This window comes from Mus caroli, chromosome 9 (assembly GCF_900094665.2).
Source record: "Mus caroli chromosome 9, CAROLI_EIJ_v1.1, whole genome shotgun sequence".
In the NCBI taxonomy this organism is placed as follows: Eukaryota; Metazoa; Chordata; class Mammalia; order Rodentia; family Muridae; genus Mus; species Mus caroli.
In genome coordinates this window covers 80,221,555-80,244,135 of record NC_034578.1, presented here as the reverse complement: position 1 = coordinate 80,244,135, position 22,581 = coordinate 80,221,555, and the positions used below count along the sequence as shown (strand labels likewise).

At 45.7% G+C, this 22,581-nt stretch overlaps 1 protein-coding gene across 1 annotated transcript in view; it reads right to left on the bottom strand.

The window, feature by feature from the left end:
* Sh3bgrl2 (SH3 domain binding glutamate rich protein like 2) overlaps positions 1-20,944 on the bottom strand; it is a 51,218-nt gene extending 30,274 nt beyond the window's left edge. Inside the window, exon 1 of the mRNA XM_021172115.2 lies at positions 20,747-20,944. Coding sequence (XP_021027774.1) covers positions 20,747-20,791 — 45 coding nt within the window. The 5' untranslated portion in view covers positions 20,792-20,944. The remainder of the gene's footprint in view (positions 1-20,746) is intronic.
* Positions 20,945-22,581: the final 1,637 nt, after the last annotated feature.

The following is a 22,581-nucleotide window of genomic DNA, read 5'->3' as shown; positions in this document are numbered from 1 at the left end:
AACCATATAGTGAGAAACTTTCCACCAGACCTCTGCCAAAATGTACGAATATGAGAATATTCCCCTCTGCTCATAGGATTTCCCTTTTAGCAACACCCCCACCGCCACCCCCAAATGCCTATGGTACCTATCTCACGATTTTACTTTACACTGTCTCTATTAATGAAGCTCCTTTTTGGGCCTTCAAGAAAGCCTCTCTTTCCTTTTAAGGCCCCATCACATCCCGTGTTTCTGTTACAATCCTCTATTCCTCCTAATTGTGCTTCCACCTCAAGTCTGGATCACAGTCCTATGGCTAAGGGGGCTTTTTCCCTGGAATAAAGCTTGCTGTGGACTGTACTTCATGTCAGCTCCTACATACCACTCTGATTTCTAGCAAAGGACACAGCAGTGGGTGAATGAATAATGGAAACATGGTATATAGAACACCACAGAATACAGCTGTGCCCCAGGAAGGGATGCAATCGTGCCATTTCAACAGCAAGCCTCAGCGGAGGTCACTATGTTAAGTGAATAAGCACAAGGCATAGAAAAGCAAGCATCATGTGGTCTCACTCGATTAAAAGCTGAGAGCAGAAAACTAGATTTTCTGGAAGCTGGAGCGGCAGATGAGAGAGGGATGGGCCAAGGCTGGGAAACAAGTACCCTAGGAGGTGATAAAGATGGAGATGTAAGTTCTGGATAGTGCACGGTAGTGTGCAGGGCCAGCATTACCAGATCCCCATATGGGCAGTCCTGGAACATCACATGGCTGGCCCAAGTATTACTTAAGTCCCTTCAATTTCATCATCTCTCTGATGTCACTGTTTATACCCCCTTTCTCTTTCTTGCTCTCTCTTACTCTCTCCCCAGCTGTGTGTTGAGGATCAAACCCAGGGCTTTGTGCATGGCTGGACAAGCGCTCTACCACTGCCCTAAATCTCCAGCCTCATATTCTGATCTTGGCCATGAGTCACATGTTCTCGCTTATGTCTAGAAGGTCGTGTTGTATATTAAAAACTGCACCTGTTTGAAGCCACTGTTATTTTTATTTTTGGTTTTCCTTTGAAGTAAAACAGAATCTATCACTTGCTGCATTTACTTTGTTCTTTGGTTTGCAGAGTTTTGTTAAAAGTCTAGCTTTGTAGCCTAGGCTCTCTCAAACTCACAAACCCTCAAACTCCTGAATACTGACTGGTAATACAGGAAAATGTCACCATGCCTGTCTTATGACTGTTTCGGAATTATTCTGTTCTATTAATCTCCGATTCGACTCCTGTACAAAACTCTGGTGTCTGAGCAGTGGCTAGAGTTTGTTCCAGAAGAAAACGTGGCAGGGGAAGAAAGGGAAAAAAAGGTCACAGGTGGAACCTTCCCAACATAAGTGTCCCCCAAAGAGTAGTGGCAGGTCTATGGCCACAGATTAATCAGTCTGATGACCAGCCAGTCTAGGAGAGATGGAAAAATTAAAATCACATTCCCCTCCTCATGGAGAGAGAATACAAACAGAAACATTCTTTGTTTCCATAAAAAACAGGTGCAGGCATTGCCAAAGTTACTGTGTACCAAATAAAAAGTGTTTACAACCTCAAGAAGAAAAGACCCTACACAAAGTGACGCCTGTGCTCTAAAATCACTTTCAGATGAGCAGTTGTTCCAAGCTGAGACTTACAGTTCAAGAGACAGAAACTACAAAGTGTTTCCAAGGAGAAGGGTCAGAGGGTACCAGTGCTCACTACACACATGAGCAACTGGGTTCAGATTTACTACACCAGCATAGAAAGCCAAGTGTGACTGCAAATGCCTGTAAACCCAGCACAGTGGTGGTCAAAACCAGGAGGGTCCCTTGGGAGCTTGCTGGCCACCACCGCTTTTCCCTAAACAGCAAATGACCAGGTTCAATGAGAGACCCTGTCTCCAGGAGAGAGAGAGAGAGAGAGAGAGAGAGAGAGAGAGAGAGAGAGAGAGAGAGAGCTGCTCGAGGTCCTCCTTTGGCCTTGTGAATGTACCTTCATGTCTAAGTGTACACACATGTATGAAACAAACACACATAAAACAAACAAACAAACTACCCTAAGGGCGGGAGACCTAGATCAGTGGTGAGGTACTTGGCCAGCATACACAAAGTTCTGGGTTCAAGTTCCAGCACTGAGGACTGGAAGCAGAGAAAAAGAAAACAGTTTTGTGTGGAAGAATCAAGATGACCTAAAACCAGAGACTAAATGATAAATGACACCATGAACCTTTTTAGAAGTCAGTCCCACTGTCAAAATGTCACCAAATGACCCTTCCTTCGTCCTAGGTGTGTCCTCCTCTGCTTGGAGGGTTCCCAGGCATTTACTCATCCTGAAAACATTTACTAAACATGTGGCGTAAAACGGGCCAAGCCCCTGAACAATTTCTGACAGTCTATGCTTCCATTCTGGAATGACTCCAGCTTCTGGCTCCCCCTGGGCTGGACTGCACCCCTCACCTACCTTCCTTCCTTCCCAACCCAAGATCCAGCCCAGCACACACTAAAGAGTCTCAGCGCCAGAGAACCACCTTGGTGGTACTTATGTTGCCCCCTCACTTCCTGAGGGCTGTTCAGACATCCCTGTGTCTTCCCTAGGATGTTCTTCCCCATGTCGCCCCTCCCCGGTCACTCAGCCTTCCTTATCTTTTATTTACTTACTCCTCATGGCTCAGTTCCAAATGCACAAGGTCCTTCAGGTGGCCCCACTGCATGGTCCCAATCTCAAAGAGACATGTCATGCCCAAAGGATTTTTTGGCTGTCATACATGCACAGTCTAGTCCCCATAAGAACTCTCTAACCTACAGTTAAATAGAGCTGAGGGTGAAACCCTCTATCCACTAGATCACCTCCTTCATCAAACTCCTATTACAACCACATCAACCATGCCCTGGCATTTAATGACATATGGTCTGACTGCTGAGTAATACTGGAATGCTTCTGACCCTTTCCATCAATTTCACCATAAACTCGTCTGGATGAGGATTTTCGTATTGCTGCCCACCCCACACCTCGAGTCTGGGGAGCTCCTCTCTCACTTCTGGGCTGCAGCATGCCAGCTCTAACCCTGATCTCTCTCACCTCTGGGCTGCAACGTGCCAGCTCTATCCCTGATCTCTGGGTACTTGTCTCTCACTTTCTTTGAAACCTGGATCACTTGGGGAAGAGATTTAGCAGAAAACAGGGGAAGAAAGGTGTGTGTGGGTTGGCCTTTATTGTCTTTAAGTTTTCTATCAAGATTACATGTTTACTTCCCAAAGAAAAAAGGCAGCGACTACACAGAGAAACCCTGTCTCGAAAAACCAAAAAAAAAAAAAAAAAAAAAAAAAAAAAAAAAAAAAAAAAAAAAAAAAAAAAGAAAAAAGGCAGCCAGGCATAAAATATGAATTTACGATGCCACTATTTGGAGAGATTCTCTCCGCAAATTATATACGACTCATACATGTGCTTCCTGTTAATTAGAGGATACTGTGTGGAAGAGCTGTTCCAGCAAAATCTGCTAAAATCGTCAAAACCCTGCCATCAGGAGGAAATCCTGCTGACGACGGTATTTTCCACAGCAGACTGTAAGACTGCTGCCTGAGGCAGCACCTTCAAAAGGCTTGAGGTGTGGTTCTGCATCCCTGTTTTTGGAGTTCGCTGTTCCCACCTCTCCCCATCAGTCAACTGGTAACTGTGAGGAGTGACTGGAGAGCTGATTAACAACTATTTACAGCTGAAAGATCACGTGGGGGGACAGCAGGCCATTTTCATAATTATATTTTATACACAGTAATTGCAGGCTGTGATATGCTCACGTGGCCACAGAGGGCATAAATTAATGCACTGAAGTGTAGATGCTCTAACCCTGCACTGTGTAGACCGGGCTTCTGTTGTGGGTTGGCCACCATCAGCTCATCAGATCCTTCCTCCCTCCTCATGAAGGGAGTCGTCTGGCTTGGCCTCACCATCCCCCTGCTTCAGTCTTCTAGGTGGTAGCATCAGAGGCCAGGGCCACCATACCCAACAAGTGTTACTTCTCGAGGATAACCGACAACCATCAGCTTCAGCTGGACACCGGAGGTTTCATTCCTAAGCAAAGTGCCTCCAGGAGCTCTGCTGGCCAGCTCAAATCTCCCCAGGAACTGCCCGCAGGCTACTCTCTGCAGCCCAGGTAGACATAATAACCATCTTTGATTTGCAAGTGCTTCTTAATTCTGGTCTCTACATAGAACTTCTCTACATCTTCAGCCTCAGAGTTCTCCATCCCATTTTGACAGTAGACAAATTAAAACCAAAGAGAGAGAGAGAGAGAGACAGACAGTGGGGAAGGGGGAAAGGAAGAAAAACTCCATGTCTCAGACCCCCGCTCCCCGCCCCCGTGGTTGTTGATAAGCTCCTAGGATGTTCTATTTATCACCCTAGGAAATAAAGAAAAACTCAAGGGCAAAACCAAGGCCTCTCCAATCAGGTCTAGTACAAAGGCTCACTGGGCTGTAAGGCCAAGGCAGCCAGAAGGCATGTACCTTATGAGGAGAGTTACTGAAGCTAGTGACAGGAGCCAAGAACCTCAAGCCCAGTGTCAGAAACACAAGAGGAAGTTTGAATGAACTGCGTCCAGACAAAAAGGGAGTGCCTTACAGATTGAAAGGAGCAACTCTGCAGGAGGGAGAGGGAGAGACTGAGGCTTTCTCCATCACCATGCTTACTCACCTAACCACAAAGGCTCTGTATTATTCGATTTGACTTTACACTCTCAGTTTAAAAATCTTTCCAAAATACACCACATATGCTCTCTATTGTTGAGCCAAGTATGCTGAACCCAAATATACCCAACCTGATCTAATCTGCTCTGGAACAAGCAGGATTTTCTTTTATATGCTTTGATAGAGCATGCTGACATTCTCAAGAGGCCACTTATGGGTAAAAATCTGTGGCTTTACTATCCACACTAGCCTAAACCCTCGCGCTACAAGTCTGCAGATCTGCCCTTAAGAAGGCAGCTGCCAGCTCTCAGCGCCACTCCGAGGCAGCAGTAGCTCTGTATAAGCCAGTGCACCCTCCTGGGCAGCTGAACAGGCAGGCCTAAGGGCAGTGAGTCAACTGTGCCTCCCTCCCAGGACTCCAACTTTACCCCACATGGGGGTTCTAGCAGACTGATACTCAAAAGAAGGAATAGTGCAATAAGCTGTCTTCCTAACACAGGTTCTTCAAGCCACTTATTTAAGAAGCAGTGAAACAAATCATGTCCCCAAAGCTGTTACGTTTTAAAGCAAACTCGATTTGCAAATTCATTCCTGTTGGTTTTCTGAAGTGTCCATAAAGTCTTGATTAGCTTTTTATATACATACATACAGTGTTTCAGAAACAATTTCAAGGTATCCACTCAAATGCCAAGTTCTCTAATAGAAAATCTGCAAGAGCTAAAGGCATACAGGCCAGTCCCTGACCCAGAAGAAATTAGAATTCCTATAAATCACAGGCAGAAGGCCCTGAGAGCCACCCTACAGGTGGCATGGTGGGCTGAAATTGAAGAGCCCTCCCACTTTGCACAGCAAGAAGAGAGAGGCAAAGAGAGCGTGGGGAAACAGCCCTGCCCCATGCTTTGAAGAGCGAAGGGAATGGGACTGCATGTCACATAGGGAGTCCTCAAACAAGGCGGAGAGGACCACAGGACCAGCCAGGGTGGAGGAGAAGCCTGGTGTATTTATGGCGAGAGAAAGCTACACAGACAGCCCAGAAACAGGTCAGACTACCCAAGTGCCAGGCCAAACATCCAGACATTTGGGTGTTAACACTTAGGGCCAATGGGACTCTGCCAGGCCCTCTGACCCTCATACAGAGACTTCATCTCATTAACAGAATGACTTTTTTTTTTCTTTTAAATGGAAACAGAATTCAAAGGGTAAATTATTAATCATCTCATCTCTGTTAATTATCTCTTAGAACCAGGTGCTCACTAGTAAAAGGTCACCACGAGACTGAGCACGCAGTCTCCATCCACCTTGCTGTTAACAGACAGACTACGGGCCCAAAAGGGCACTTCAGGCCTACAGCAAAGGGCGATGAGGCAGGCATGGCAGGCCATCTCTGTGGCAGAAAGGACACATCCCACACCGTCCACTCCACTTCACAAGCTTACATAAAATGTTTGGAGGAGAAAATGTGGCTCTCGCTCAGCCGCACACATCTGGCCCTGTGACTTACCTGGAGGACAGGCAAGCGTATGCTTAGCTTCCACATGACCCCATGTTGCCTCTGTGCATGCTTAGCTTCCACATGACCCCATGTTGCCTCTGTGTATGCTTAGCTTCCACATGACCCCATGTTGCCTCTGATTCCTGGTTTCCCTTTCCACAATAGGCCACGATTGTTCAGGGGGAAAGGATCATGGCTTCACACTCACTCTGTATCCTGAACACAAACACTAGGAAATAAGAGTTCCCGTAAACACACCAACCAACTCATTAACTCAAATAACTTCCAAAATATGGAACCTCTCACGGGCTTGATCCATTATTCACAATGGTTTGTGTGAAATGGAAGAATCTGAAAACTCAGAGCTACAAGAGAACTTCTCAAAAAACAGAAAAAGCAAAAGCACGTCTTAAAAACAAAACAAAACCAACCGTCATTAGGAAGATTCAACTCAAAAGTCACACTGGCATGGCCCCCCCTTCAACCACTAACAGGGCTAAAACTAGAAAGATGAGGCCAGGTTTGGCAGCACATGCCTGTGATCTCAGCATCTGGGAGGTGGAAACAGGAGGATGAGGGAGGAGTCCAAGACCATCTTCACTGATGTGCTGATGTGGTCTGCAGGCATGTTGAACCTGTGCCTCCCGGGCCACATGCCCTGGGACAGCTATGAAGAAGCCTAACACAAAAGTCATTGTGCTTACTTAGAACATGAGCGTTTTGTGATTTTTCTTGTTTTAAATCTGGTCTTATGGTTCTTGAGCATGAAGTCTGTAGATGACAAATGCATGTCACAGAATCAAAGGGGTAGGTGTTGCTGTAGGGCGATGGTTACGGTGCTCACCTCGCACAGTACCAAAAGGTGGACATGACTAGTAGTTCATAGCCAGCTTGGGCTACACAGGGACTTGTCTCACGAAAAAAGAAAAGACAGATAACTGAGAGCTGGGGTTGGCAAGGATACAGGGACGAGGACACCCTACACTTGTCAATGCAAATGTAAAATGGAATAACTCTGGAAAGAATATGGTTGTGCCAGAAAAACATAAAATCACAGACGCATCCTAGCACTCACCGATTCTATGCTTCAGTATACTAAAAGCATGTATGTGCACACAAGAACTTACAAGTGTTCACAGAAGCATGATTCATGATAGCCAAAAAGTGAAAACAGCCTAAATATTCATCAACTGGTGAATAGCCAGACACAATGTTTTATATACGGTAACAGAACATCAGCCACAGAGAGAACGCTGGCTTATTCTACAGCGTGGGCAAACCTTGAACATACTGTGCTAAGTGAAAGAGGTCAGACATAAAGGGCCCAATACTGCATGACTGGACCCCCACAAAATGTCAGCAAAGGCAGACAGGGAGCTAGAAAGCAGGTCAGTGGTTGTCAGTAGCAAGGGGAAAGACGGAGAGCAGAGTGACTGGTAAGAGACTCGAGCTATCTTTCCTAGGTGATAAAATATTCTGAAATGAAATAGTTGCACAACAGAGTGAACACATTTCCAATCACTTAAGTGTACAAATTAAAAAGGTGAATTTTGCAGGATGTGTGTTATACTTTAATTAAACAAACAAACAAACAAACAATCATACAACAGTAAGTCTAAGCATTAAGGAGTTAAGTATTTTATTCAAGATTCAGAGCTGACTAAAGGAGACCACTGCAGCTACAACCTGGTGCCCTCAGCAGCTGCCTCTACAAGAGCCAGGACAGTGTTATGAGCTAGAAACCTTCAACATAGGCACTTCACAGTCACACACACTCCCCTTTCCTCCTCCCCCGCCTTTTTTTGAGATAGCGTCTCCCTGGTAACCAGGGCTGTTTTCAAACTCAAGATCCCCCTGCCTCTGCCTCTGGGGCCCTGGGATAACACTAACAGGGTGCATCACTGAGCCCAGAACACTCACTCTGGAGCAACCTGAGTCCTCTTATGTTGCAGTGTCGTCTGTCCTGTGGTACTATAGGCAGAGCAGTGCTGCTCAACAGGAAATGGGAGCTTTTACCTCCCAGGGGGCATGTCAGGACTGGGACATGTTAACTGTCAGGAACTGGGGCCAAGGGTGACAGAGCAGATAGAATCCACACGCATCGCTCTCTCTAGAACTCACAGGACAGTTGTCACATAGGAAAGAGCTTCCCAGCCCAAAACATCAGTAGCGCCACAGTGAGAGCCCAGATGAGGGTCTGTCAGAGCAGCAGCTCTATGGCTGGTATGACAGAGAGACCAGTACTTGACTAGCACCAATCTCAGAGCACTCGCTGTTGTTCCTGCAACAACCCAGACAAACTGGGAACACACTGCTTCTGGGTAACTGTCAGGGTGTCAGGTAGTCAAAACAAAGCAATGAAGCCCACCGACGTCTAACAAGCAATTGGGGGTCTTATTTCCTTCCTTCATGAAACTGGCTCCCGTCTTCACAGATCATGCATTGCTACCAATGCAGACTTCAGTTTCCCAATTTTGACAGACACGCATGTCTACTTCTACTGTAAGAAAAAAAAAGCACAACAAGCTCAATGCCAAAGTCTACAGTTGGGAAAACTGGGGAAGGGTAGGGGGCTGTGGAGACTTCAAGGGTATAATTCCTGATGAAGGCACCACCCACATAGCTCTGGGGGACTTGTGCCATGCTGCCATGTTGAGGTGAGGTGCCAGGACCACAGGACTTCTTCACCCGCCTCAGGAAGAGAGGCCATCCTGAGTGTGTTTTTATGACACAGATCCCTTACAGAACCTAAAATACACTTGCTCAATATTTCCAAAACTCTGTTAACTCAACAAGGTTTTCAAACCACAATCTGATTGCGGAGTCTAGTCCACGTTAGCTTTAATAAGCACTGTTAGCTGTAGGTCTTCCTGAGGCTGGCTGGGTTCAACCTAATTCTGGATCGTCATCGGATTACCACAGGAACTCTCTCCTCAGCCCACTCTTCATTACTGACTTAAAGTTGGAGAGTCACAAACACAAGAGAATGATTACTGTGGGAAACAGAACCAACCATTCCTGCCCTCTGCCTGCCTTCCTAGGTATGCTGGCCACATCTTTCCCCTTGCAATAGGAGGCTGCCCACACTCCAAAAGGCCTTCTGTCACCAATAGTCTGGACTGCCTCCACTTTCTGTCTCCTCTCTTGCACTGAATTCCCACTGCAGGCTGCGGCACACTGATACTGACCCCTGGATACTGTTTTTGTAGAGTAGTAGCCAGGCCAAAATATTCATCTCCCAGGAACTGAAGGTCCATGGTAGAAAAGAAGAGGGCACTGATCACCACCACCTAACCCAGCAGCTCTCTTATTGATCAGAGGCCCCACGATATCTAATATCTCTACCCCTGACCTCATCTCTGGGTTCCAGACATCCTTTCAATCTCTATTCTCCCCTTTTACCCTATCTCCCTCCAATTTGACACATGAAGTCAGTTCTATAAGACTTTGTCACAGCAGTACAATATTTTTAAGCACATCACACATTTGAGTTTCATGCCACTCAACAAAACATTAAACAGTCCCTTAAGCTATTCTCCCTTCCCTTTAATCTGATTTCTTCCTCTGGGAAAGAGACAGGAAATAGCATGGTAACTACACGTCATTACTTCAAGGAATACAAATAATAAACCCTGAGTCCCCAGGGACTTCCGACACGTGGTATAAATGGCAGGCACCATGACTGTTAGGAAATCTTACCTTTCCACTTTAAACCATATTCCTTTTCAACAATTGCCAGTTCCTGCAGAAGCAGAACCTCTGCTTTCTCCTGCCCTATAGACACTGTGCCTATAACCCTGACCCTGACCCTGCCCTGACCCTGACCCTGACCCTGACCCTGACCCTGACCCTGACCCTAACCCTGCTGGAACTGCCCTTCGAGAACGCTGCTCCACCCCACTGGAAAGCTCAAGCCCACACACTCCGGTTACTCTAGTGAGCTTGATGGTTGAACACAGACCATGTTCTCCTAGTCTCCACTCAGGGGCTCTTCTGGGGGGCAACGTGGTAATGGGAAAAGCACAGGACACAAAATTAAAGGTGAGGCTTAGAACCAATGATCTGAATGATACCAGCATATGTGACTACCCAGTGCCTTGATATTCTCATCACTAAAACTGGCATTAAAAAAATCAGTTTAGAGGACACTTGCAAGGATTGGGGGTGGGGGGTGGGGAAGCCTACCACATGGCTGTGTACAGGTGAAAATTAATTCTTCATCTATCCTTTAAACATTACAGGCTCTGCAAATCAGAACACCTATTCCAGGCACCTGTTCCTCCTGTTTCTGTAGTATTCTCCACAAAGCCCCCCACTCTCTACTTCTCTTACCGTCACCTACCTGCCCATCTAATCGGGCTGAAAGTATCCACCCTAAATTACAAAGGCATCTCAACTTCAGAGTCATAATTGTGAAAAACGCCTCCGTTGGTGTGAGACAAGAGCTGTTGCCACTTAGCCATCGAGTCTACCTGTGTCTCACGTTTCTCTTCCGTTACTGAGGCTTGAAATGTTCTCCATCTGTTTACACATCTCTCAAAGACGCAAGAAAATGCAGTCTAAGACCTGGGAATAAGAGCTGGGACCCAGCCCAGATCCTCCTTCCTCTAAGCTTGCAGATCTCACCAGCAATCATCCATCCTGCTCGTCACAGACAAGACTCCGAAGCAGCTCTCTAGGAAGTCGCTGGCCCCTCAGCCTTGACGTCATTTAGTCTCAGAAACTGTAAGTCAAACCAAGACTCTAAAACTGGACATTTCAAGATATTTCAAGATATCTCATTGACATATTAACCATTGCCATAGCAATAAGCATGTTGGGATATGGTCTAAATGACGGTACAATGTGTGAATCACCTAACAATGTGCAAAAAAAAAAAAAAAATCACGGCAGGACACCGTAATTGGTCTGTTTAGCGGACGTGTCCAAATCATATGTAATTTAAGTTCAAACAAAAAGCCCTTTACACTTAAATTACTACAAAACTCTCCTAAAATTATCTCAAAACGCACCTTCAGGCTAGCGTTACTATACCTGCCCACCACTTGGGGGATGCTTAAGGAACTCACATGGTTCAGGGTCATGGTTTTCTATTGCACCTATTACACGACTCCATCACTTCTGAGGGCAACACAAGGAGAATGACAGTGACCAGCACTGTGCATCATCCAAGCTCTCTGTAGGGTAACTCTCACAGCATCAATCTCATCTGTCACAAACCCTACGAACAGCTGATGTCACTCAGCTACATTAGTCTGTTTTCTATTGCTGTGCTGAAACTTTAACCACCACCACTACCACCCCCCCACACACCAAAAAAAAAAACCAAAAACCCAGGGAGGGAAGGGGTTTGTTTCATCTCTGACCCTACAACTCTGGCATGCAACCTATCACTCAAGGCAGGAACTGAAGCAGAAAGCCTGAGGAATGCTGCTGACTAGCTCCCTTCCTCCTTGGACTGGCTCAGCTCCTTTCATACAGTTCAGTCCTGCACTCCTGAGCAGGCCAGATCCCCCTACTGCAATCAGCAATTTAGGAAATCCCCCATTAGCCAATCTTCTGGAGGCCATTCCTCAGTAACCTTTACACACACAGGCATACACATATGTACCCATGTGAACACAAACTCTCCTCCCCCCAATGTAACTCAGACTCCTGTCAATGAGGGTTCCAGGCTTACGGAGGAGTCAATTCTCGCTCAATGCAACACAATCAGCTGGCTTTGCTGGCTGTGCTGGCTACAGCTGCTTTGCTTTGTTTTTGGTTTCAGGCTGGAACGCAGCAGTAGCTGCTGCCTTACATATGGCATTTACCAAACACCACTGATCTGACCTGTCAAGCAAGCTACTTCACTGGGTCTTTTATTCTCAGCCCTTCACTCCAGCTCCCTACATCCAACAGGGCAAAAAACCTGCCACTTTCATGCAAGCACTGGGCCATCACCCAGTGGGAAACATCCTTAGGCACTCAGAATTGGCTGCTTCAGTCACGGTCAACACTGTGCTGTTGTTCTGGGAGATCCAAAGTAGTGCTGGTCCGGGGCCACCAAGGTCTACAACAATGTAGACACACCCTGATGCACACCTCACCCTGTGCCTGACCAGGGTCAGTTCCAGGAAACCTCTCCTTAATTTCAGGACTGGCCAGGCACCGAGCCAGTCCTGAACAGTCAGATCCCCTCAGGAATAAGCTGTCGTCAGTGGTAACAGATGGACAGCCAAAACTGTCAGATTTGGGGGAGGGGACAGCACATGACATCGCAGGACAACACAGACCCTCACAAACTGCCTTTATAGGTAGACAGGCCTGTAATTCAGCTTTTGGTCCCACTGCAAAGTTGTCATGAGTCCAGAAAGAAAACATTCAATTACATGCTTTTCCAAGTTTGATTTCTATTTTAGAATTGGGGAGTGGGGGGATAACCTAATATACAAGAGATAACACTTCTAAACTTTCAAATGATAGCCTGCTCCTAAGACCGCAGCAGATGCCAGCAGATGCCCCTGTTAAGGGAGGAGAGAGAGGGAAGCTGCTGGAACCCTGATTACTCGGTCACTAGCTAGCTAGCTTAGGCCTCCGGTCTCCTCTCCTCCCTCCCTCCCATCTCTCACCAAGCATCCGTTAAACCCAGGCACGTGGGGATCACTGAGCAGAAACCACTACTATAAACTACGGCAGGTTGTTAAGCTACAACTAGGAAAGAGACTCCCATCCCCCAAGGCAAATGTCCATAATCAGAAGCAGAAATGTTCCCTAAGTGTTAATTTACTGTTGTGCCTATATATCAGTCTGCTTCCCATTGTGAGAGCAAAGTGTATAAATATATACAAATAGATGTGTGTATATACATATGTGTGTATATATACATACTATATATATATACATATACACATACTAAATATGTGTGTATGTGTATATGTGTGTGTGTGTGTGTATACACATATTTGCTTAGAGGTTTGAATGCTTAAAGTCCTACTTCAGGCTGTCCCTACAGTTCAGAACCCTATAACAAGGTCTGCTTCCCTCTGACACATCATAGTATCATGGTAGAAATGGGAGAATTCATATGGTAAAGACAGGAACAAACTGGGGTCCTACAACAACTACCCCTTCCTAGCGCGACCCCCAAGTGGCCATTTAACCCCTTCTCACTAAGCCCCATCACCTCTAGCAGCCTTAGGGTGACACATCAAATTCCAAAGCATAACAGAACACCAAAAGCAGATTTTCAGTGAATTTCTAATTAGGGAAGTGAAAGTTCTCTTTTGCATAATGGATAGGCAATATTAGGTCAATCCAAGAAAAGTAATGAATGCACAGCGTGATTTAAATCTGAATGTAAGTGTCTCACTCTGCAGCCACAGTAACCCTAACCCCAGGAAATCAGTTCTCACTAAAGGACTGCCAAGGCCCAGGAAGGTCGCCTTCTGGCTCAGAATTACAAACTGACCATTTTAGGTTTTGTTTGTTTGTTTCCCTGGGTATTCCAAAGATGATTTTTAAAATTGGATTTGAAAGATGGGGTAGTTAATTCAAAGACAGACAAGTGGGATTTTTATCATGTATTTCTATTAGAAAGGAGGGTGAAGGAGAGTTTGGGGATAAAGAAACTGATAGAGAATTCGATAAATTGAAAAGAAAGGCCAGACACATCACTGGGACAGGGTACGGCTGCAGGAGAGTCAGGGTGCTTTCCCAAACCTATTTAGAACTGTAATGAACCTATGTGTTCTGTGTGTACTTAGACAGTCAGTTGGTTTTCATTTTTAAATATTTGATCTTTTGACAGTTTTATACATGGATATAATATTCTGATCACATGCTGCACCCTCCTCTACCCTCATGTGATCCCCTTGTACTTCTTGCTGAATGCGTTCTTCCTCCCAACAGGTTCTCCTTTTGTGTGTGTGTGTGTGTGTGTGTGTATGTGTGTGTCTGTCTGTCTATCTGTCTGTCTATCTGTCTGTGTCTTCCTGTTCCACTGGATTTAATGGGAGTTTCTTGAATGAGCAGCGGGTGGGGTGGAGATTATCTACTGCAGCCTGGGCCTCTACGCAGTAGCGATACCACTGAAGAGAGTGCCTTCCTCTTCCCAACAGTCTGCTGAGTTTCCATACACTGACTTTTGGCAGGTGAATAATTTCTTGATCTCATTTCTAAAATCTGCATTTCAAAATATAATACTTAACATTTCTGTGTATGTAATGATTGGTAAATCAGGCCAATTTTCACTTTAAGCAGCAAAACCTCTTGGTAAATATAGACTTTCTATTCTGTCATTCTGTTTTAATCTGAGAGAAGTATAACTTTTTATAAACGAAATATTAAAAAAAAAAATAACCAAAAACCAAAACCCTAACTGTGCTGGAGAGATTACTTGCTCACTGGGCACATATGAAGACCCAAGTGTGCATGTCCAGCACTTGTGTCAAAAAAGCCAGACAATCTGACTACGACCTGCAATCCCAGTGCACAGGAGTCAAGAGGAAACAGGAGGATCCCTGATCCTCCCTAGCCAGGCTCACAGTCAGTAAGAGACCCTCTCTCAAATAGTAAGGTGGGGGTGATAAAGGCAGACACCCAAGGATAACCTGGGGTCATCCACATTTGTGTGTGTGAACTCCTGTAAACACTCACACACACACACACACACACACAAAGTCCCATTTTCTTAGGAGCTCCCACTGAACTTTTGAGTCTTTTTCACACTAACTCTCCTTGTTTGTGTGGTTTTTTTAAAAGACTTATTTATCTTTTTATTTATATGTGTACTCTACCTACACATGTACACCTGCATGCCAGAAGAGGAACGTCAGATCCCAGTATAGATGGTTCTAAGCTACCATGTGCTTGCTGGGAATTGAACTCAAGACCTCTGGAAGAACAGACCGACCAACCATCTTTCCAGCCCATGTTTTATTTTTAAAAAACTGAAAACCAAAACAAGAATGATGTAGTCTTACATTCTGCCTGGAGTGCAGAAACCACCCTGAATTTCCTATGACCAACACTTGTCAAGATAGAGCTTAGCCAGATGGTTTGAAATGCTGACTCTAAGTATCCAAACACAAATGGATTAAAAAGTCCAGATTTTCACAGAGGATCCCATGCTCTTGGTTTTATACTCATTTGGACAAATTTAAATGTTTTTGGTAGAATGGCCAAAATTGGGAAACATTAAAATGTACAGAAAACCAGAAGCCAGGACTTCCCTTTCAATAGTAAGACATCTCCATTCCCAGCAGAAACCTCACATAGACTACATGTCCATGCAAGTTGCTATCTGCTAACTTACAGTGTAAGAACCTGCCCAGAATCTTTCCAGTTAAAGAGAACAATTCTATCAGCCTGTACAGCTCAACCCTCAGACTGGATATGGCTCTAGTCTGAATTAAACGCACCTCAAAGATCTTAAGTACCAACTTCCCGTACCTGTAAATGTGACTTTATTTGGAAGCAGGATCTTTGCAGATGAGGTCCTTAGGACGAGGTCGTTAGAGTAGGCCCTACTGCAACATGCCTAACTCAAAAAAAAAGAGGGGGCGGGATTTGAACACCAAGCCATAGGCATGCACACAGGGAGAACGCCACATAAACACATAAATACATAAAAAGGCTATCCGGGTGATATGTCTACAAGCCAAGACACGCCAACAGTTGCCAGCAGATCTGAGGGGCAGTCTTCCTTATAGTTCTCAGAAGATCAACACTAGGACCTCCAAACTCCAGCAGCAAGAAGAGTGAAACCTAATTCTGATACAATCAAGGCCCACAGCCCTAGGAAACAAGTGCACAATCTCTCCTTACCTCCACCTGCTTGGGCTCTCAAGTCATTGCTGCCTCTTTTGATTACTCCTTGCACAACCTCATCCTGAAACCTGCTCCTCACTCCTCCACCAGTGCCCTGCAGCACTGTTTCTGGCCAGGGAGCCACTGACTGACCCACAGGGCAGCTCTTTGTGCAGATTAACCTGCAAACTGCAGGATGTGTCTGTCTGTCTGTGTCTCTGTCTGTGTCTGTGCTTCTCTCTCCCTCTCCCTCTCTCTCAGGGTACAATGTACATGAGGACAGAGACCACAGGGAGAATTTCTGTTCTAGAAGCTTAGGAGCCAGCCAGCTGTCAAACGGGGTTTGACTCCAGATCAGGACAGCAACTGAACATGCTCTGGTTTACCTCAGTTCTCTTCAGCTTCTTCATCTGCGACACAGCAATAACTGTCTTGCCAAAGGACAGTGAAGATCCAAGAAGTTAAAGGTCCTGGAGAGCCCACGCATTTGTATGCTAGCTCCTGTGAGAGTCAAGCAAACAAGCCCAGAGTCCTGTTACTGGGCATGATCTCGTCCTGACTTCTTTAGAACTTTTTTCTAAGGCTTTCTGACTTAAGAGCTTCCCTGAACACACTCTACTGGGAAGCAACAGCTTGAGCTGCTAATTGCATGCTTAAGATAATAATAACTGTGCACAGCAACAAAGGCATGGTACACAGCTGCGGAGAGCTAGGCAACTCTGAGCAGTGTCTGTCTGTCCTCCCCCTTCACACCCACCTCACCTTAACACAAGGCCACAGCAAGATCTTCACACCCACCTCACCTAACACAAGGCCACAGCAAGATCTTCACACCCACCTCACCTAACACAAGGCCACAGCAAACTCTCCACTTCCAAGCTTCTTTCCCAAACTCTTGTCTTTTGTTCCCAAATGGTGATTCTCCAGCTTTCAGAGACATATAATATACTATCATCTTGCCCAGCTCCCCGACTCACGAATGCATCCCTCAAGCCACCATTGGTCCTCTTTGACAGCTCGGCTTGCATGCCAAGTCTCTGAGCTTGATGAAGAGAGCAATGATTTGGGCCTGGTCCATTCTCCTGACCATCCTGGTATAGAGCACCTAACACCACCTGACTTGGTACAAGAGTTAGGGCTCAGTGGGGAAGAGTGCTTGCTGCACAACCATGAGGGCTTGGGTTTGAATTTCAACACCTATCTAAAAAGCCAGGAAAGGAAGCCTTGCACACACCTGTAACCCCAATGCTATAGGCAGGAGAGACAGGACGATTACTGGCTCCAGGTTTGAGGATAAGATCTTATCCCAAAGAAATAGGGTGGAGAACAATAAAACAGCGCAAACAGATAAATCTGATATCTTCCTCTGGCCTGTGCAGACTGGCGTGTAAAGCAGCACACAGGTACACACATACATACACACACACACACACACACACACACACACAGCCTGACACTGAGGTTTCGATGCTTAAAATAAGCACACGCACCAATACACCAATCGATGCAGGAATCCAGCTTCCACTTGCATCTCACTGTGCACTGACTTCATAAAGGACATTAGGGAAAATCACTTCGCCTCTGTGCCCAAGTTTCCTTCTGTGTGAAACTGTGTGGTTGAATTTCACTTCTGTAGATGTGGGTTTCCTGCCAACTCTCAACTGAGCCACAGAACTCTAATAAGTGGTAAAAAGATATCCATGCAAAAAGCATACATCTCACTTCCGTGAAGACTTTGTTTTTGATAAATTTTAGTCCAAGGCAAGCAGGAAAGGAGTCGTCTAAAAATCTCATGCCTGAAGTCTCCCCTTGAAGGGCAGTACCCTGCTACCTGAAGGACAAAAGGCTCCAAGCAGCAGACAGGCCGCAGATACTAAAAACATCTCCAAGATGCTGAGCACTGTGGAGTCTGAATTCCTAGGCTTCCTTTGGGAACTTGAAGAGTCCACCTTGTCATCCAAAGATGACAGGGGCCATCTGCTGCTCATCCCTCCTCCCCATGCACCTCCACGTCCAGCCTAAGAAACCGGGCTCAGGAGCCCTCTCCCACACTCCTCTCCCTGCAGGCTGCCTCCACATGCATATTTTATGATCCTAGCGTATTCTCTCCGAATCTTACATCCAACAACGCATCCCTCCGCAGCCTGTGGCATTTCTGCCGTGTAAGAATGTTCCCATGAGAGGCATGTCCTTGAGCTTTGAGTTGTTACTGAAGGTTGCACCTTTTCTAGCTGATGTCCTCACCTGGTCTGTGGATTCCTCAAGAACAGAGACCACACCCTACAATCTCCTAGGCTTCCCTGCCAAGATCAAGGGCAGAGCTGGGTAGGGTAGGGGCAGGCCAAAGCAAATTCTGTTTAGTACAAGAGTGAAAATAACCTTTTAAATTTAAAGTCGCATTAACATATTTCCTGGACAAAGTTACCAAGATCTCCCTTGTCAGGCACACATACATAATAAATTAATATATTAAATGACCTTTCTACGACTCTAATTTTTTTTTTAGAGGTGAATAAAATGTCCTCCCTATAACAGTAACATGCCCATGGTCTAATGTGGTCTAACTTTTATTCCCTAGTACAAGCAGGCTTCCCCCTGCAGCTGGAGAGGATGAAGAGGCACCCACCCCTTCATGTTAGTCATTGCTACGGCAGAAGCTCCAGAGCCCAAGGGAACCAGAGGAAAGGAGGATTTTCTCTCAACACTCTGCGTAAATATCCTACTGCCTGGATTTACTTAGCTAGGTCTAATCCCGCTGCATTCCTTCCTTACAGTTTTATACGCTTTAGCTAAAACCAAACTGAAGTGGGCATTAACACTGTTTGTGCTATATACCTGCTGGTCACAGACAGGTACAGGATTAAAAAGAAAAAAGTGCCACCAGTCAACCCGACACCAGCAGAAGAAAATCACAGCATTCCTGCAAAACCTTAACACAGCTTAATGTTGTAAGTCCCATTAGCCTCCCCAACCAAGAGCTCACCTTCATTACGGCTAAGAAGTCAATGTTCTGGCAGATAAGCATAAACTTTATATAACTTAAAATGTCAATATTGCTGTAGAGGAAAAAAATTATACATGAACTAGGAGATATTACAAAATGGGGGGTGGGGCTCCAAACAGCAGAGCAAAGTGAATAATGAGTGTTTACAGACCGTGCTGTGCCTATGTGGTAACTGAGGGTAAGCTCCCAACTGAACGCAACCACATCAGACCATGGGGATCTGAGACGCGGTTAAAAAACCAAAGTGGAAAGACTGCACTTTGAAGTTCACCAGTCTGCAGTTCAAATGGGATAGGCTGGTATGAGCTGTACCCACATTTACTCAACTGACGAAAGCATTTTAAAAGGACAGCACAATTGTGAGTGCCTCAAAAGCCTTCCTGGTACATGAGAGAGAGAAGGGCAGAGCTCGGGCACCACTGGTCCCCACACTAGGCAGCACACAAGAACTTGTTTCCTCAACTTAGGTCCGTGCACAAAACATTAAAGCCCAGACTCAAGTCACACAGTAGGCAGGCACTAAATACATGTGTGTTTCTGGAACTGATGAAATCGGTTACGGGATGCAAGTCTGGATACATGATGGAGAAGACGGGTAATTTACCCGTGACTTTCCCAACACAACCGAAGAGCAACACTGGAGGAGCTTGTCGCTTCTGAAATCAGTAAGCTGCTTTTGAAATAATTACCGAAGCAGGTAAGTTCATGGTAAAGACCAAAAGCTCTATAGTAAGGAATTCATTTCAATAAATCTATCTAGGAGATAGTACATTTCACAGGGCTCAGCTTTAACAGGGAAAAATGTTTAAAAGGCACCTATGACTAAGCAATAGCAAAATGGGAGGAGTTTGAGAACCACGTCGTGCCTGCACATACAGGTAGGCCAGCATTTTCCCAGCTATTGTGTCCTTGTATCAAAAAAGATTGGGTTAAGAGCTTCAGTAGTTTACGGGGATTTTCCAAGTAGTATTTTATTCCGCCTTCTACCCCACCCACTTAAATTCTAAGACAGTCTGCCTACTGAGCAGGCAACCAGCCAGCCTAAACTTTAAACCAATCATTCTTGTACTTTTTTCTATATCTGATTAAGTAACTGACAAAGCAGACTTTTGGAGATGTAGTTTAACTCTTAGCTAAGGAAATCAAGTCTTAGCAATCACATGAAACATAATTGACACGCTACACGTGCATTGCATGTGTCTTAGTATACGTGTGCACTATTTCTAGTTATTTAACTTCTTCTAAAGAACAATATTCCTAAAAGAAGTCAACACTCGACAAACAGAGTAGCTAAAAATAGAAAACACAATTTATTCTTAAAATGAAATTTACCACAGCACTGGAGGAACAAGGGAAGGGCCATATGTAAAAGTATTTGTAACACCCTAGGCTAAAAAAGCGACAAAGAAAATAAATTAACTCCGACCTAACAGGACAAGTGTAAAACTAAAAAGGATTTGCTGGGGATGAGAGGATGAAGAGCAATTTTTAAAAATGGGTTTCCTCCAAACGCCAGGTCAGCAAATCAAAGTGGTCTAAACTCCCATAGGAAACATGAGCCGACGGGGTGTTCCAAGTCCGGAACCTCTAAACTCAGCAACGGGCCCCTGGAGCCAACAGCTGCGGCAGGGGACTGGTTCCTCTGGGTCCCCTCGCCAGTTGCCAGTGCGGGGCGTGTGACCCCTGCGTGTCCACCGGGTCCGAGCCCGGCGGTCACCTGCCCGCGCGTCTCCTACGGGCGCACGCGCCGCGCGTCTCCCGCGATCCCGCCCGCTCGGCTCACCGCCACGAAGCCTGAGCATGAGGCGACGAAGACGCGGACCACCATCCTCTCGCTGCGTCAGGGATCGCCGCTGACTCGGTCACAGAAGTTGAACGCGACTGAGGTAGCTGCCGACTCCCGTGCGACCGTCGGAGAAGACCGCAGCGACGCGTCTGGCTCCCGCCGCTCCGCGGATGAAAGCCCAGCGCCTCCGCCGCGGGCTGAGCGGGAGGCGGGTGGGGCCAGGCGGCCGCGGGGGCTGACGGGAGTTGTAGTTTCCTTGGCGCCCAGAGTGACCAGGCACTGCGCTCCGGTCCCGCGCCTGCTTCACGGGAATTAATCGTACACGCAGGTGGCTTAGGAAGGACCCGGAAGCCGGACAAGCTAATTGGCGGGAAGCCAGCTTACAAGAACACAGCAAACAAGACAAAGGGTTGGGTGGATAGTCCAAGCTTGGGTTTTGTTTGCGGTGGAGACGGGTGGAGCATCCTCCATCAGAAACAGCCATGGATCTGAGGCGACCCACTGTTTTAGAGACACGCAAAGGCTCGCTCCAGAGACCTTGGCAGTTCACGGGCTTGGACAGGCAGGGCAGTGGGTTGAGCTTTTGGTGTTTTGTTTTGTTTCCCCTGCAACCCTGAAAAACTGTTGGAAGAGGAGTGTTGTTGTTATTTTTCCTGGAGGCGGTTTTATTATGTAGCCCAGGCTGGCCTGGAACTCACTTTCCTCCTTCAGCCTCCCTAGCAGGTATTACAAGCATACATCACCACACCTAGTTTGCAAAGGGAATCTCTTCAGTAAATGAAACAGGCTTTCACCTTTATTCTAAAGACACTGAAAACTGGAAAGCCAAATGAGAACAAGACCGATATTTTATTTTTCTTTGCAAAACTGTAATTGTAGTAGAAAAAAATAAGTACCGATAGAAATGAAAACCCCCCTATCAACACTGGGAATCAGAACCCTCCCTCCCCCCCCCCCTACCCCGCACAATGCCTTTGCCTCTGTGCACCTACTGATATTTACAGTTGAGCCAAATCTGTGCCTTTTTCGAAATCGCTGTGCATTCCAGCGCGGTATCCCAGGAGGATACCATTAAAGAGAAAGCTTTCATGAGTGGCTAATAGGTTCGGAGTAGTGCTTTAGCAGGTTGTATTGGCTTGGCTAAGGCTCAAGCCGCTCCTAGTTTTGTGGAAGTGAACCAGTTTCCCTCACACTACTGTACTTACTTTCTTCATTTCACCAGGGGACTTTAGCAGCGTTCAGGGAATGCTGCTAATTAATTCTAGAGAGAAGGAAATTGTGTGATGAAGTCTCCCACGTTTGCAAGTTTCTGGCACAAATGGTTGCTTGAAGGACTTTGTTTTTTTTTAGGCTTACTAATATTTCAAGTTGCCAACCTTTCCTGTGGCTTATGTTTTAAATAGTTTTATTTGTATGTATGTATGTATGTATATGTATATTTTTGTTTGTGTAGATCCATTTAGCACAGCATACTTGTGGAGGTCATGGGACAACTTTCTCCTTCTACCGTGTGGGTCAGGATTAGCAGCAAGTGTCTTTACCCACTGAGCCATCTCAGTGGCCCCTTCATTGCTTATCTTAATCCACTTTTGTCATAGACCTCTTTAAACTTAGTAGAATAAGAATATATAATCCTGGTGGGTCTTTATTTCTTTTTAATGTTAAAAACTTAAATATAAGTTCTGCTGTAGCTATAACACTCTGCAAATGTTCTTTAGCTTTTGCTATCACAAACATGGAAATGAAGGCATATATAATATGAAATAATTTTCATAGAAGTAGATACATTATTTCCTGTATAAATATAGGTCTTTACAAAAGGAACCATTTTT